The sequence below is a fragment of the Stegodyphus dumicola genome, chromosome X1 (genome assembly GCF_044657685.1).
Source record: "Stegodyphus dumicola isolate Sdum_Otavi_A_Nest chromosome X1, ASM4465768v1".
NCBI classification, from domain to species: Eukaryota; Metazoa; Arthropoda; class Arachnida; order Araneae; family Eresidae; genus Stegodyphus; species Stegodyphus dumicola.
This window is the reverse complement of record NC_140780.1, coordinates 245,546,690-245,561,985: the sequence shown is the minus strand read 5'-3', so window position 1 is coordinate 245,561,985 and position 15,296 is coordinate 245,546,690. Positions and strand designations below refer to the sequence as shown.

The 15,296-nt window shown below is 30.2% G+C and overlaps 1 protein-coding gene across 1 annotated transcript in view; it reads left to right on the top strand.

Annotated features, from left to right (window-relative positions):
* LOC118195287 (two pore potassium channel protein sup-9-like) overlaps positions 1-11,911 on the top strand; it is a 53,369-nt gene extending 41,458 nt beyond the window's left edge. The window contains exon 2 of the mRNA XM_035366572.2: positions 5,339-11,911. Within this exon, the coding sequence (XP_035222463.1) occupies positions 5,339-6,174 (836 nt within the window). The 3' untranslated portion in view covers positions 6,175-11,911. The remainder of the gene's footprint in view (positions 1-5,338) is intronic.
* The last annotated feature ends 3,385 nt before the right edge of the window (positions 11,912-15,296 follow it).

Below are 15,296 nucleotides of genomic sequence, written 5' to 3'. Positions count from 1 at the left end.
GCAAAGATCGATGTCTGCCGAAAACATCGCGGCAAAAACATCGCGGACGAAAACATCGCGGATAAAACAACGCAAGGCAAAAACGTCGTGGAACAAGACATCGTCAGAGAAAATAAAGCAAAGAGAAAATATCGCAGTTCTAAAACATCGTGGTGCAAAATATTGTCTACGAAAATAAAGCGGTTAAAAAACTTCGCAATTTAAAAACACCATCGTCGAAAATATCGTGGTAAAAAACAAAGTACCTACAAATCATCGCATGCCGACAACATCGCAGACATGCGTTTTTCAGGCTTTAATAATTGTAAAAGATACTCGCATAATGATTTGTGAGCGCAAGATGGAAAGAAGGATAATTTTTACTTTCATATTTTTATTGACTAATAAATATTTAAGACACAATAAATATTTGTTTAAAATGTGAAATGGAAATTTGAGCATTGAAAATTATTACAACGTATAGCACTTAATAGAATTTTAAACAAATATAGTTACCTAACAAAGGTCATTAATAAATTATTTTTTTTGAAAGTTTTATTGGTAATTTTTCATGAAGAGTATAATCTAAAAAAGAATAGAAAACGGTAGCTAAGTAACTTTATCTATAAAAAATTACTAAGATAATTATGAGATTATTTTCTTCACTTTTGTTAATCTGATACTCTTATAATGAAAATTATTTCTTGTCTTGTTTAAATTTCTTAAAAATTTGCTACTGGTTACAGATTTAAAGCTCTGTAAGCTGACTACAGATTTTAATCTCTGTTATCATTTCTGTTATTAAATTTTATGCTATGTACTAGAGAAGATATAGAATTCGCAGGAGGAAAGCGCAATAAAAGCATCGACTAGATCCGAAAAATCAACATTCTAAAATAAAATGCCAATTTTTAACACATGGTTGTAGCGTTGTGTTCTCTTTGCTATCATGAAATGATCTCGACGTTGAAGACAGTTTGGTGAGTGAGTGAGTGAGTGCACCGCTATGATGGCTTCCGACCACGGACATGAACCAAACGGAATTATATACCATCACGGCGGGGAAGACTCCAGAGTAACAAGGTTGAATATTATATATTATCACCAAGTCTTTTACAATAATACTAAGTCAGGAGAAGGGTGTAAAAGACCCTTTATTAACTCAATAATAAAGTTTACAGTTAAATAAATTTACAGTTAAATAAAGTTAATAATTACAGTTAAATAAAGTTAAATAAAGTTTACAGTCGGCACCAACTGAAAAGCCAACATTTTTAACTCAAAGGGTAACAGCTTCACAGGTTTAAAAAAAAAAAAAAAAAAAAAAAAGAATGTGGACTGAAGGATACAATTGTGATGAGCTAAATATTTCTGCAGAGTTATTTAACTAATTAAATTTAGAAAAATTACATAATATGTGTCCAATAATTTTTATTGCTTAAATAGCTAATTTTAATAATTATTATAAATATACTTGTATTTTTGATTCATGTAACGTATGTTAAAATTTAACAACTAATTTTATAACCATTTGAAATAATTAAAGTCTATTTGGTTATCATTAATTAATTTGGATGTATGTATTATCTATTACACCCCATAAGTGAAACATCGCTATTTGTAATATTTTATGGAAGATTGTTGTTTGTTTCTGCTATCTAGAAGTTATAATCAGACATTTACAATCGAATTTAGTTTTGAAATCTTGATGGCCAATCCGTGATAATTCTTTCTTTCCCAAACAATTGCTCACCCGAATCAAATACTTGTCATAAGCAATTATCATGTTAAAACTCCAGTAGGTAATAGTGTGCCAAATGGAATAATTAGTCATAGAGCATAGACATATAATAATTGATGCTATACTTGCACTGGTTATAAAAATATTAGCTTTTGCCCTCATATCTAAAACATGGCGATACTATACATGGCGACTTCTCTTATTCCCTCTTATCTGAGCGATTATCGTGTTAAAAATCCAGAAATTACTACTTAATAATATTTTAAATGGAACTAATTAATCATAGAGCACAGACATATAACAATTGATATTGTACTTGCATTGGTTATGAAAATATTGGCTAATGAAGACACAATAACACGCCGAATAAATACTAATTCAGAAGTCAAACAACAAAAATCAGCGTTATACCTACAAAATTTTCACAGGACTAGTTTCGATGGTTTTACCGAACCATCATCTTCAGCTGCAAAACCGCAATTGTGAAAATTTTGTAGGTATAACGCTGATTTTTGTTGTTTGACTTCTGAATTAGAAAATATTGGCTTTTTCCACCGTATCTAAAAATGCCGATGTTACGACTTCTCTTCTTTCCTTTTATCTGCCAAAACGTTTCTTACGTATTTGACGCAGTCATACCTAATGGTAGTAGTTATAGTCAGGATTATATGTTTTCCTCAATTTTAATATATGTTTACTGAGCATACGAGGGTTAAGTTAATAAAGACGAAGACCTACAGAAGAAATATACCCGTTTATAGAAAGCAAATATAAGCGATTCCGATGTACGATGCAATATATGTTCTTTAAATTTTTCAATAAGCCACGATGGATGAATTATTATTAAACTTTACATAAATAGTAATAAATATAAAATGTCAAACTCTGCTGTTGCATCTAGTTCGTTATTAAAGAATTTCTTCGAACAGGAGAAAATGGGTGATAGGGAAGAAGATTTAGCTGCAGAATAAGGTACTTTTGCATACCATGCTAATTTGCCACAACCACAGCTTTAGGTCTATGGATTATACATTCAAGCTGCTTCAAGTGGCATTTGAGCCTAAATTTACATGCGCGCGAACCAAGGCCGAAGCAATAATACTAAATGTTTCCCTGCCTTACTTTTTAAGAGTTTTGCACAATGATTGGGAAAAGAGTTTATTTGTTTCAGTCTTAACTCATGCGTCTCAGACGGAAATAAAACGTTTACAATATAATTGTTAGATTTATGGTGGAGTTGTGGAGTTAGAGTAAACATTTTAGAACTTAAATCCTTACCTGGTGCAAGATCCGATATTTTCAGCAACTATTTAACCACATATCTTTAAAAAAATAATTTGAAAGAAAACGTTATTAATTTTTGTGGCGATAATACGAGTTCTAACTTTGGAGAAGCTAACAGACGTGGAGAAAATAATGCTTTTGTTAAACTGAAATGAAACCTTAATCGTGATTTAATTCTAGTCGGATATGCAGCGCATATTATCCAATAACACTGTCAGAACATCAGCTGATGTTTTGCTAGTTGATACAGAAATGATTATTTCTGAGACATTTTTATACTTTAAATCTTATACTGTTAGAGAAGAAACATTGAAAACTTTCTATAACTTCGTAGAAACTTATTTTTCAATGATACTAGGGTATTCACAAACAAGACGGTTAACATTACCTCCCGTCATTGAAAGGTTACTCCAAATGATTTTACTACCAAAGGCTTATTTGCAGTTTCAAGAGAAGTGTCCCATGCTTATTTTTAAATTGTTTGAAAATCCAGTGGCAGAAGAGTGGCTACGTTTTATTAACACCCAGGCCTCAATATTTCATAAAGTTATTACAACAACAGGAAACCAAATTGCGTCTGTATTTGATGCAATCTTCAACGGATGCTCTGAAGTCTTCAGTGTTGAGTAAGATAGAGAATAACTTTATTTCAACAAATGTTAAAAAAAAAAAAAAAAACCTCTAGAAAATCTCCAAGAAAATGGAGACGAGTCACAATGCGAAGTTATTGAATTTCGTGATGCTATTGTTTCATTTTATTAGACTGCTCTTACTTATTTGGAGAAATGAAAAAAAATATTTCGGGAGATGGAAACTTACAGCTATATCATATTAAATAAAATCCCTTCTTACAGTCAAACTGGAAAAGCCATTTTGCTAATTAACAAAATGATACTAAATCGTAAATTATTGGTACTTGATATATACAAGGAGCATGTTTACCTTAAACAATATATCACCTAAGGAAAAAAATGTTGGAATAGTTAAAAGTAAGATGTGCCCAGTTCAGAGGCGGATGGAAAATAATTGCATATTTTAATAAGAAACAGATTCCTTTTTCAAATATTTTAAAACTGCCAGAATTTTACTTTTGTCTTCCTGGCACTAATGCCGAAATTCAGCGAGTATTTAGCGTCATGAACAGTTTTCGGACTAGTGATAAGCCACAGCTTAAAATGGACACTTTGAAGGGTATGTTAATTACCGAAATAAATTTTGATGAAAATTACACGGACTTTTATAAGAAGATGCAAAACGAAAAAGATGTTCTAAGAAATATTCATGCTTTAGAGAAATATAAGGCTACTTTTTCAAAATAATTTAGAAGGGTTACAAATTTATTATTTTGTTTAAAAATGAACACTGCGTTTTGATTTATTCTTTATTAATTAAAAATATTATATATCACTATTAAAAATAAAGCAAAAAATATTTATTTTCTCTCTCTCTCTCTCTCTCTCTCTATATATATATATATATGTAGACAAAAAGTAACAAATTAAGAACCAATTCCACTAAGACCCAACATAAGCCAAACTCAAACAGTATATTTCAAAATTCTTTATTAACATATAAAATTAACCAAACGTCAGAAGAAAAATATCTCCACCACAATAACAATAATAAAATAATTTATTTTTAAAAAGGTGTTTAAATATATATATGTATAGATATATATATATATATATATATAGCTTCCCGAGTCCTGGAATCCTGGAATCCTGGAATTACGGAAGTTTTCAGGTTCGTTTTCTGCAATTTTTTATTAATTTTATTGTGGGAACATTTATATATAACTTCAGTGAAATTGCACTGAATGCGACTGCAAGTACTAAATTCTACATACTACTTTGTGTTTAAACTGAAATACCTAGATTATGTCATTATAAGGAAGGTGATAATGAGTGTTTTTATCTAAAACATGTAAGGAAATTTATCATAACTAAGTAACATTTATTGAAACGCATTAATTCCTCTTTATTAGCAAATTATAGCAATGGAGAGAACCATTTGCTTTCTTGGTTTCATTTTCTTAAATTATTAGCAACATGATTTTCTAGCGGGAAATATTTCATTTCAAAGTTTACATTAAAGCCGTGCAAGATACATAACTTCATTAAAACAAGATTACAAAATACCCTTAATTTGTTTGGCCCTGTATTTCAAAACTCGTGTTTTGTGATTTTTAGATTACGTTTTAAATTTTAATATTTGTAAAAATTATTTATGCAAAGTCGTAAATTTTTTATTATATAAAATAAATTTTATAGTGTATTATTTATATAAAGTAGAAGTGTGAAGTAATAATAATAAGTTTTCATTTTTTAATTTCAGGTTATGGCCACTCTACTCCAGCTACATGGGGTGGGAAAACATTCTGCATGTTCTACGCCTTAGCTGGAATACCTTTGGGTTTGGTGATGTTCCAAAGTATTGGTGAAAGACTAAACACGTTTGTAGCTTATTTGCTGAAATTCGGTAAAAGATGCTTGAAAATGAGAAACACTGAAGTTTCAGAAACCAATCTAATCTGTCTGGTTTCCATCCTGTCAACAGTTGTGATGACTACTGGAGCAGCCGCCTTCTCGAAGTACGAGCGCTGGGATTATTTTGATGCTTTCTATTACTGTTTCATAACTCTTACTACTATAGGATTTGGTGATTATGTTGCGCTTCAAAAGGAGAGTGCTCTTCAGAGTAAACCTGAGTATGTTGCTTTTAGTCTTGTATTCATTTTATTCGGTTTATCAGTAGTGTCTGCAGCAATGAATCTTCTTGTCTTGAGATTCATGACAATGAATACAGAAGATGAACGCAGAGATGAAGCAGAGGCTCAGTCAGCTGCCCAAGAAGGTGTAAGATTGGAAGGTGACGTCATAACGGCAAATGGCTCTATCATTTCCGGACATGATCCAAATCTATCTTCGGAAGTGGACGAGATCACTTCAGTGTGCTCGTGTACTTGCTATGGGCACAGACGGACGGCAAGAAATGGATATTCCTTCCGTAGATCATCAAGCAAAAACAAAGTTCACCTACTGCCCATGAATGTATTAACTAGGGACAACAGAATAATCGGAGAGCAGCCGCATGAAGGAAATCTTGTACATGCCAATACTGCACTTTATTTTCCTTACGATGATATAAAAAATAAACGTGCCTCAATATGATAGTAAGTTGTCCTTACGGGCGCGTATTCAAATGAACCAAATATCAAAGGAGAACACGCAGTAGTCGTGCTCAAAGGCACTAGTTAATGGCATTTTTACCGTCAATTCTAGTACATCTTTTACTATGTATGCAGGAGCTGGTACATTACAAGTTTCATTACAAGACCAAAGTTTTAAATATTTTGTGACTAAGTAAATGTGTATAATGTAGGGTCCAGTGTTCGGAACAACATATTTTTCTATTACATCTGGGAAGGCAACTTTATTCATAGAAGGACAAACATCTTAGTGACTTGAGAATACTGTCCACATCTATATGGTAGTTTAAAATAAGTTCTATATCTAAAGCCGTTGAAAGGCTTTGGATAATAAGTGCTTCCCAACCGTATATTACGGCACTCAGTATTGCCTCGACGCATTGTTGCGCGGAGCCGGGTTTTCTCTTTCATATTTTTAAAAGATGTCTTATCTATTCCCAGTTTCTCATTGTCCTAACTGGACGCCTATAGGCGCTTGAAGTGCATATGTTTTTACGTAATTCTTTATAAAAATATAAGAGACTTATCCATTTGCTTCGATATAAGAGTATGAGCTCTAGAGCCATTTGGACACGCATGAAGTATTGCGGAAAAATGTTTGCCCATTATTTAATCTTCTTAGTATTTTCTCCATTTAAATGTGAGATATGTTAGAATTAGGCAAATTTTGTGATATATAAAACATTTTTGACACTTCATTAAAATTCTAGCTATTATTATACACTTCAAAAGTTACCTAACCAATTAAAAATGAAATAATTCTTCTATCGCATTAATATTAATTTTTGTTGGGGGTAACTTTTAAAACATATATTATCCATGTATATGAAAAATATTTTTAAAATATGTATGTGGTCGTCTGAAATATTTTTGGTGAATCTTTCTATATTAATCAAAATGCTTTCTCTATTTATACACACACACGCATTATATATATATATATATATATATATATATATATATATATATATAAATATATATATATATATATGTATAAATATATATATGTATATGTATATACATGTATATATATATATATATATAACTGGAACTTTTAGAGTTTCGATATTTATTGTAGAGCAACATAAAAAGAATCTTTTCAGTCTTCTTGAAGTAGTTATGATAAACTTCCTTAAGCGATAAAAACAATTAAGCAACAAATTGAAAATTTTATTTGTTCTGAAACATGCGTCAATAGCTAAATTGAATGTTATACATAAACCTTATAAACAGGAAAAATATAAGGCATTAACATATTAATGATTGTTTTAGTACAAGTATTTTTAGAACTTTTAGAATATTTCTAACACTGAGAAATTTAATTGCAGATTTGCTCATATATTTATGTAGTTGTAAGTATAATGAAGTTAATTATTTTCTCTTTGCGAAAGAACGCTTAAACAGTGTAGGGTTTTAGAGCACTGAGCATCGATTAAAATATACATGCTCAATTCTGCAAACCCTTCTTCTAATGATGTTTGTAATAGCTTTCATATATCGTGAACAGAAGCATTTTCATTTTACAAGAATGTTTAAATTTGTTCCTTTAAAGCATATCTTACAATTATCAAAATCACTGAACATTTTCAATCAAATCAGCAAAATACAGTTAAAATTAAAACTATATGTAGCGCGTAATGATGCCAAAAATATTATTTAAAATAGCTTTAACTACTCAAAGCGATTTATATACATGTATTATCATTTGATAGTTTTTGCTTCAACTTTTATTTAAATTAAATAGCAATTAATTAATAATTCCTTATTTAGGGTAATATTTAAAGCAGCAATATTAAGTACTCTAATTGTTATGTGAGAGCACAGTGTAATTTATCAAATAGTCTATCAAAGAAAAAAAATTAAAGTAATAAAATTATAGAATGCAGAAAAGAATGATGTGGGATTTCTAACATTGTGAAGGATGCAGATAATATGGTCTGCTTGAAAATTCCCTCGATCATTGCGCAGATTAAAACATCTTATTTTATTTAATTTATGATCTACAAAATGTACTATAATACTTCAAATTTTGAAGTTACCTTTATGATAAAATTTCTTGAATAGCTATGCAAATGCTTACCATCCAAAACAAATTTTTATTAACTTCTACCGAAGATAAATTTTGATTAGATAGAAATTTCAATTATTGATCCTTAAAATTCTATTAAAGAGCCAAAATTCATCACAAAATATCTTAAAACTTTGAGCTACATGTGATATTAAACATGTTTCATTATGCTTAATCTGATATATTTTAAACTATTTAAATTAGAACGTAAATAAGTTGTAAGTAAATAATAAGTACAAAAATAATAAGTGCAAAGAATAATAAGTGCAATAAATAATAAGTGCAAAGAATTGTCTCTTTCTTAGTGCCTAAACTAACTGTAAATTCATACTTCGAGAAGAGTCAAATTCAAACATCTATTGTATAGGAATCAAAAAAATGTTATACTTAAATTTTGAAAAATGATGAAAACTGTTTGTAGAAATGTTACCTATAAGCGTTAATTGTATGTTAGAAATGAGTTATATTTAAATATTTTTGTCCAAATGAAAACGTTGCATCATTTAGATGCGAATTATTGTGATTTTATAGCTTCTATTAAGCGCTAATGGATTCAATCAAAAAATATTATTGGCAAAAGCTAGTTAATTTTCATGGTATTAAATAACATTTAATCGGAAACAATTCATATTTTCTCTGAAATTCTTAATGACGTGTAAGTACATATTTATTTTATTTGTGTTTATAAGAAAATAATAAATTGACCATAAAGGCAATATAAACAATTAGATGTTTATACTAACTTAATAAATTAAAAATTAAGGAGTTTTTATAAATAATTTTGATGACAATTAAAAAAAATGTTTTTCTAGAAAAGCAAAGTTGCAAATTATCGTCAACAAAATTTACTGAAAACTGTTAGACTTCAGAGGCAAATTACATACAGATGTTTTCATCATAGGGTAAGTGCTACTTAAAAATCGATTGCATGTAATGGGTGGAGAATATCATAAAGCAATTTTAGGGCAAATTAAGAAATAAAGTTAACATTTTAGTAGCGGTATTAGTAGCGGTATGACTGCTTTTTAATTTAATGCGACCACATTTAATTAAGTCACATAAAATTCAATTTCAATTTAGTTTAACCAGCTTAAATAAAAAGGCTGATTGTGAACATTTTAAATATACAAATGAAAATAATATAAATGAAAAATAATGAACTCAAAAGAAATTCAAGCTAATTTTGTTGAACGACCGACGTTGTGTTTTCCGTTAATACTTCACATTAGGTTGTCAATTAATACGAATGATAATTTTACGCGAAGCACTTGGTATTCACTTACGGCTTTTGTGATAATTAAGTATTCATAAAACAATGAACTTTATGCACAAAGAAAATTTATGCAATATTATTGAGCTATGCATTTTGGATAGGAATGGAAGTGAAATAATATTCTGAAAATGAGAAACAGGATTTTTTTAATGCAACAGTATTTTTTTAATTATATAAGTGAACATGTGTGCGATTCTCCGTAATGCAATAAAGAGAGACTTGTCTCTTTCTCGCTACTATACCGTGCATTCATAGCTTCTATTAAATGTAACTTTATCAGTTTTAAATTATTTCCCATCTAATTATGCCTAAATAAAATTGCAGAATCTTTGAAAATAAGAAAAGTCGAAAGTCTTTGCTTTTTTTTTTTTTTTTAAACTTAACCATTTGTAATCTGAATTATAATAAAACACTCTTTTAGGAAAATAAGTTGGCATCAAAATGCATGTTAAATACAGGGGTAAAATACTGTTTTGAAGCTAGAATATTAATCAAATAATATGAACCCTCAATAATGAAAAATAATTAAGCTTTTTAAATCATTTTTTCTATGGAAGTTTTACTTTTTTATTGTGTGGCAGTAGAGAGCGATATTCCCTATTCTTAATTAATCATAAGATTTTTAACTTCTTTAGTTTGTGCGAGCGAATGAATTGTATTACAATATTATATTTAGTTGCATAACTCAGAAGTAAATTTCTGTTTTGAAAAGCAGTTAAGTATTTTCTTTCCAAGGTGATCTGTGAAGCAATGCAGTTTTTTTCCCATTATGAGCTTATTCTAACTGATGCTTGTAAGGTTTTCAAGTTTCTCTTTCTAACTAGAGTTTCAGAAAATGTAATAAGTGCGACCATTCTATGTTGTGAGATATACAACGCTAATTTAAAAAATAGAGTCTCATTATTTAATTAAATATGGAGGCTTACGTAAAATAAAATACTTTTCTTTATTTAATGGATGAGCTACGTAAAAAGTAGTACTTTGGAAAATCTAAGCTTTCTGTGAATGAGAAAAAGGATTAGGAATTTGGAAATAATTACCAACTGCCACATTTTCTATTTTCTCTTCTTTGTAGAATTACTTATTTTATGTATTTTTAGTAAATGATATAATATGATAAAAATTAGTTGAGATAATTATAGTTCATATTTTACAATTTGAAAAACGTATTTAGAGATTTATAACTTAACAACTACAATTAAGCTTCCTATTATAATTCTGTTTGTGTTAATTTTCGGATTTTACCTACAGAAGAGGTATAGTTCCTTAGTTTTATTAGAAAGAATGTCTCTCAGTCAGAAATAAAAAATGCAAATAATCGCACAAAAATTCTCACACGTTTTGCCTTTAACGAATATCCTGCCCCAACAAATGTTCTGTCCATGCCTTGTTCGGCAGTGAATATCTGTGAAAGAGATATATAACAATGCAATGTACACCTTAAAATAATGAATTTTTTTATGAATTTTTTACATAAAAGTTTAACAGAAAGAAATTTCTTCCATATTCTGCTCTAATATTTTATTTACTGTATTCAGTTTTTGTGCATTATTTTAAATTTGTAATTTCCACGTTTGTACTTCCTGTTTCGTCCATGTCAGCAATTTATTTATCTTACATGAACTGTACAAATAATGCATTGAACACACGTATGCAGAAACATAAACTACGTAATTTATAAAAATATGAAACGAACGATAATTCAACACAAATAAACATATAGATCAAAGAATGAACTGACCAGTACAAAAAAGTTTAAAATGAAAAGTAGTTTAAATCAGTTCATCAAAATTCTACGATTTCGTAAAATAATTAATATATATATATTCAGTTCATTGGATCAGAATGTGATCGTTGCTTAAAAAAATCAGTCGCGCCCGCTATAGGACAACTTATTTAACTTACGATGCCGTTTTGCGCTTATGCAACTTTTTTGGAAGGTAAAAAGTGTACTTTACGACAGAAATTACTCTTGTATTGCACAAAAATGCCTCTTTTTTGTAATTTCCCATTTCATTGTCTCAAATTTCATGCTGTGCAACCTATCTCTATGCATTACTGTTTGTTGAAATTATAAAGCCCATTAAGTCAATTTACTGTGGATATGGAAGTGAGAGCTACTTTAAACAATTATGATATTTGACTTGTGCCTCGCACTTACGAACTTAGAAAATTTTTGTTATGCATTACAGTGTATGAGTACATACTGTTTTTAAGATAACTTTAGAAACATGTCTTGATTATCTACTGTAAAAAAACCTAACCATGTCTTTGAAACAAATGTGCTTAATAACCTTTCTATTTATAAAATTTTCAATTCTGTTATTTGTAACATATCAAATATATACTTCAAAAATATGACTGAGTATTTATTTTCTTTGAAATATTTCACATAAAGGTTACAATACAATAGAATTCAAATTGCATGGAATGGAGTTTAGACCTATATTTTGAAAAAAAAAAAAAAAAAATATATGTTCGTATTTAGTTGGTAAACTTACAGAGTTTAACAAACTTGTCAACATAATTAATGCTTATTTGTATTGTAATTTATTAAACTAGTTTCACTCAGAAGTAAAATAACAACAACAAAGAATAAATAAAGTATTTTACAATAACTTGAAACAAAACCTGGTTTTCAGCAGCATAACGGCTTCATAAAAAAGAAATCAACTTCTTTTCTTTGGAGAGGAAGGTATACTTTTTAACAGTCGTTTAGTAAATTCCTAAGATTTTCTTTCAGGACTTAACCATTTATAAATGTCTGCCTTATGTTGTTATGATGAAACGCTCATTTCTGGAGACTAAGACTGAAATGGAGTATTATGTTTTACTTTCCTGAGGTTTATTTATTTTTATGCAGAAAACTATATTTCAAGTAAACATTATTTAATTCATTAAATTCTTTTATACGCGGAAAGTGATATATTTGCATCATATTTGATAACATCTTACATAATAATATCTTACATGAGTAATGTGTTACATGAGCATAAATAAATAGTCATTTCGCTGCATTATTTGCGTATATTTAACACGTAAGACAGTAAAAAGGTTAGACACAAACACTTAAACGGAGTAAACATTTACTGCGGATATAAAGCAGAGTCAATAAGAAAATTAATAAGAATTATAGTTATGAAAAGAGAAAAATGAGAACACATACTACATTCTCTAAGCGAAGATGGAACAGAAAAAAGGTGAAGATGCAAAATGAGAAAAGACAGAGAAAACAAGGTAAGTACTAAAAACATGACCTCTGTTAGAGAAGAATATAGCAGATTAATTAGAATGAGTAACAAATTTAATCATATTCCACGTCACTTATACGTTGACTGTGAGACAGATGTAAATTTTAATTTATGTAAAAAGCATAAAACGTATATGTTTGAAAATATTGTTGTTACTTTGCTTGTCTTGAAATGGTAAATTTTAATTTTAGCATTCTCTCACGCATTGATTTCTCTACAGAAAAGCTTCTCCTTCAACAATTTGTAACTATTTTTAAGTTAGAATATATTATCTGAATTTCATTGCCAGTTAACATATAGTATCATTCAAAAGAGACGTTTACAGCGGTACCTGGGGAATTTTACGGCAGAAAAAAGTAAAATTAAATTCCCTATTTTGTAATTTACTGTAAATATTTACTACGCTATAGAGATTTTTTATATCATATGCGCTAGTTCTGTTACAGTACAAATATATATTTGCTTTCGAAACAGAAGAAAACTTATTTTAATTTTGTTATTTTATACTTTTAATTCCATGCATTATACGAATATATAGCCAAGAAAGCATTTTTAATAAATTAATAGGAAATTTACTGATTTAATGAATTTAAGGTTATCATGTTTTACGTCTTTTCCAAGTTAGGGGATATTGCCCTAGATTTACGTATCGTCTCACAAACGTTTGGTTTTAAAAACATAAGAACAAACGTCTCACAAACCTTTGGTTTTAAAAACATAAAGCATAAACATTTGGTTTTAAAAACATATATTTGATAGATGTTTTAGACATCTATCAAACAGTATGCATTATGTAATTTCTTTCATCAAAATATGCTTATGTATTATTTTATGCATTATGTAATTTCTTTATCAAATTATACTTATGTATTATTTTATGCATTATGTAATTTCTTTCATCTAAAATAAAGCTTCTATGCTTTATTTTAGAATTTAATTAAATCAATAATGCATAGTTTGAATTTTTTGAGAAATAATTTCCTCGAAAGTTTAAACTCAGTTTACACTGAAGTGACAAAAGTCATGGGATAGCAATATGCAAATATACAGATGGCAGTAGTATCGCGTAGAAAATGTATAAATGCGAAGTGCTTTGGCAGGGCTTTCATTTGTGTTCAAGTTATTCATGTGAAGAGGATTGACGTGACGAGAATTAACAGACTTTGAACGCGGAATGGTAGTTGGAGCTAGACGCATGAGTCATTCCATTTCGGATATCGTTAGGGAATTCAATATTCCGAGATTCACAGTGTCAAGAGTGTGCCGAGAGTATCTAATTTCAGGCATAACATCCCACCATGGACAGCGCAGTGGCCGACCACCTGCACTACGACCGAGACCAGCGACGTCTGCGTAGAGTTGTCAATGTTCACAGACAAGCAAATAACCGCAGAAATCAATGTGGGACGTACGAGGGACGTGTCCGATAGGACAGTGCGGCGAAATTTGTCTTCCTTGGCCATTTATTTATGCCAGCAGAAGACCGACTCGAGTGCCTTTACTGACAGCATGACATCGACTGCAGCGACTCTCGTGGGCTCGTGAGCATATCGGTTGGTCCCTAAACGAATGAAAAACCGTGGCTTGGTCAGATGAATCACGATTTCAGTTGGTAAGAGCTGATGGTAGGGTTCGAGTGTGGCGCAGACCCCACGAAGCCATGGACCCAAGTTGTCAACAAGGCACTGTTCAAGCTGGTTGTGGTTCCATAATGGTTTGGGCTGTTTTTACATGGCATGGACTCGGTCCTCTGGTGCAACTGAACCGATCATTGACTGGAAATGGATATGGAGATCACTTACAGCCATTCATGGGCTTCACGTACTCAAACAACGATGGGATTTTTATGGATGACAATGGGCCATGTCACCGGGCCACAATTGTTCGCGATTGGTTAGAAGAACATTCTGTACAATTCCAGCGAATGATCTGGCCACCTAGATCGCCCGACATGAATCCCATCGAACATTTATGGGACATCATCGAGAGGTCAGTTCGTGCCCAAAACCCTGCATCATGCCACGTCGAGTTGCTGCACTTCGCCGGGCAAAAGGAGAACTGACAAAATATTAGGAGGTATCCCATGACTTTTGTCACTTCAGTGTATGCTGATGTTATCTCATTTAAAGAAGCAATTTAAAGAAGCAAAGGCTGAAAGTTATCTGAAATTGAGCAATTTGTTATCTTTCGCTTCTAGAACAGCAAATTACAAACTTTTCCAAACCATAACTTTGAAAAAACAAACAAGGAAATGCCTCACAAATGTTGCAGTTCTATATGCGTATGAATAAAAGTACCATTTATTTTTAATGTTTGAATAATTTATTTATTCAGATACATTGCTATACAAAATTACAAGTTCGAAACATATATATAATACTTTAAAACATCACACTCTAATCTGACAAAATTGCACCGCAATAACATAAAGTCGTTTCTATAGATTAATGAATAAAAACTGCACATAAATTACACACAAAAAAAAAGAGGAC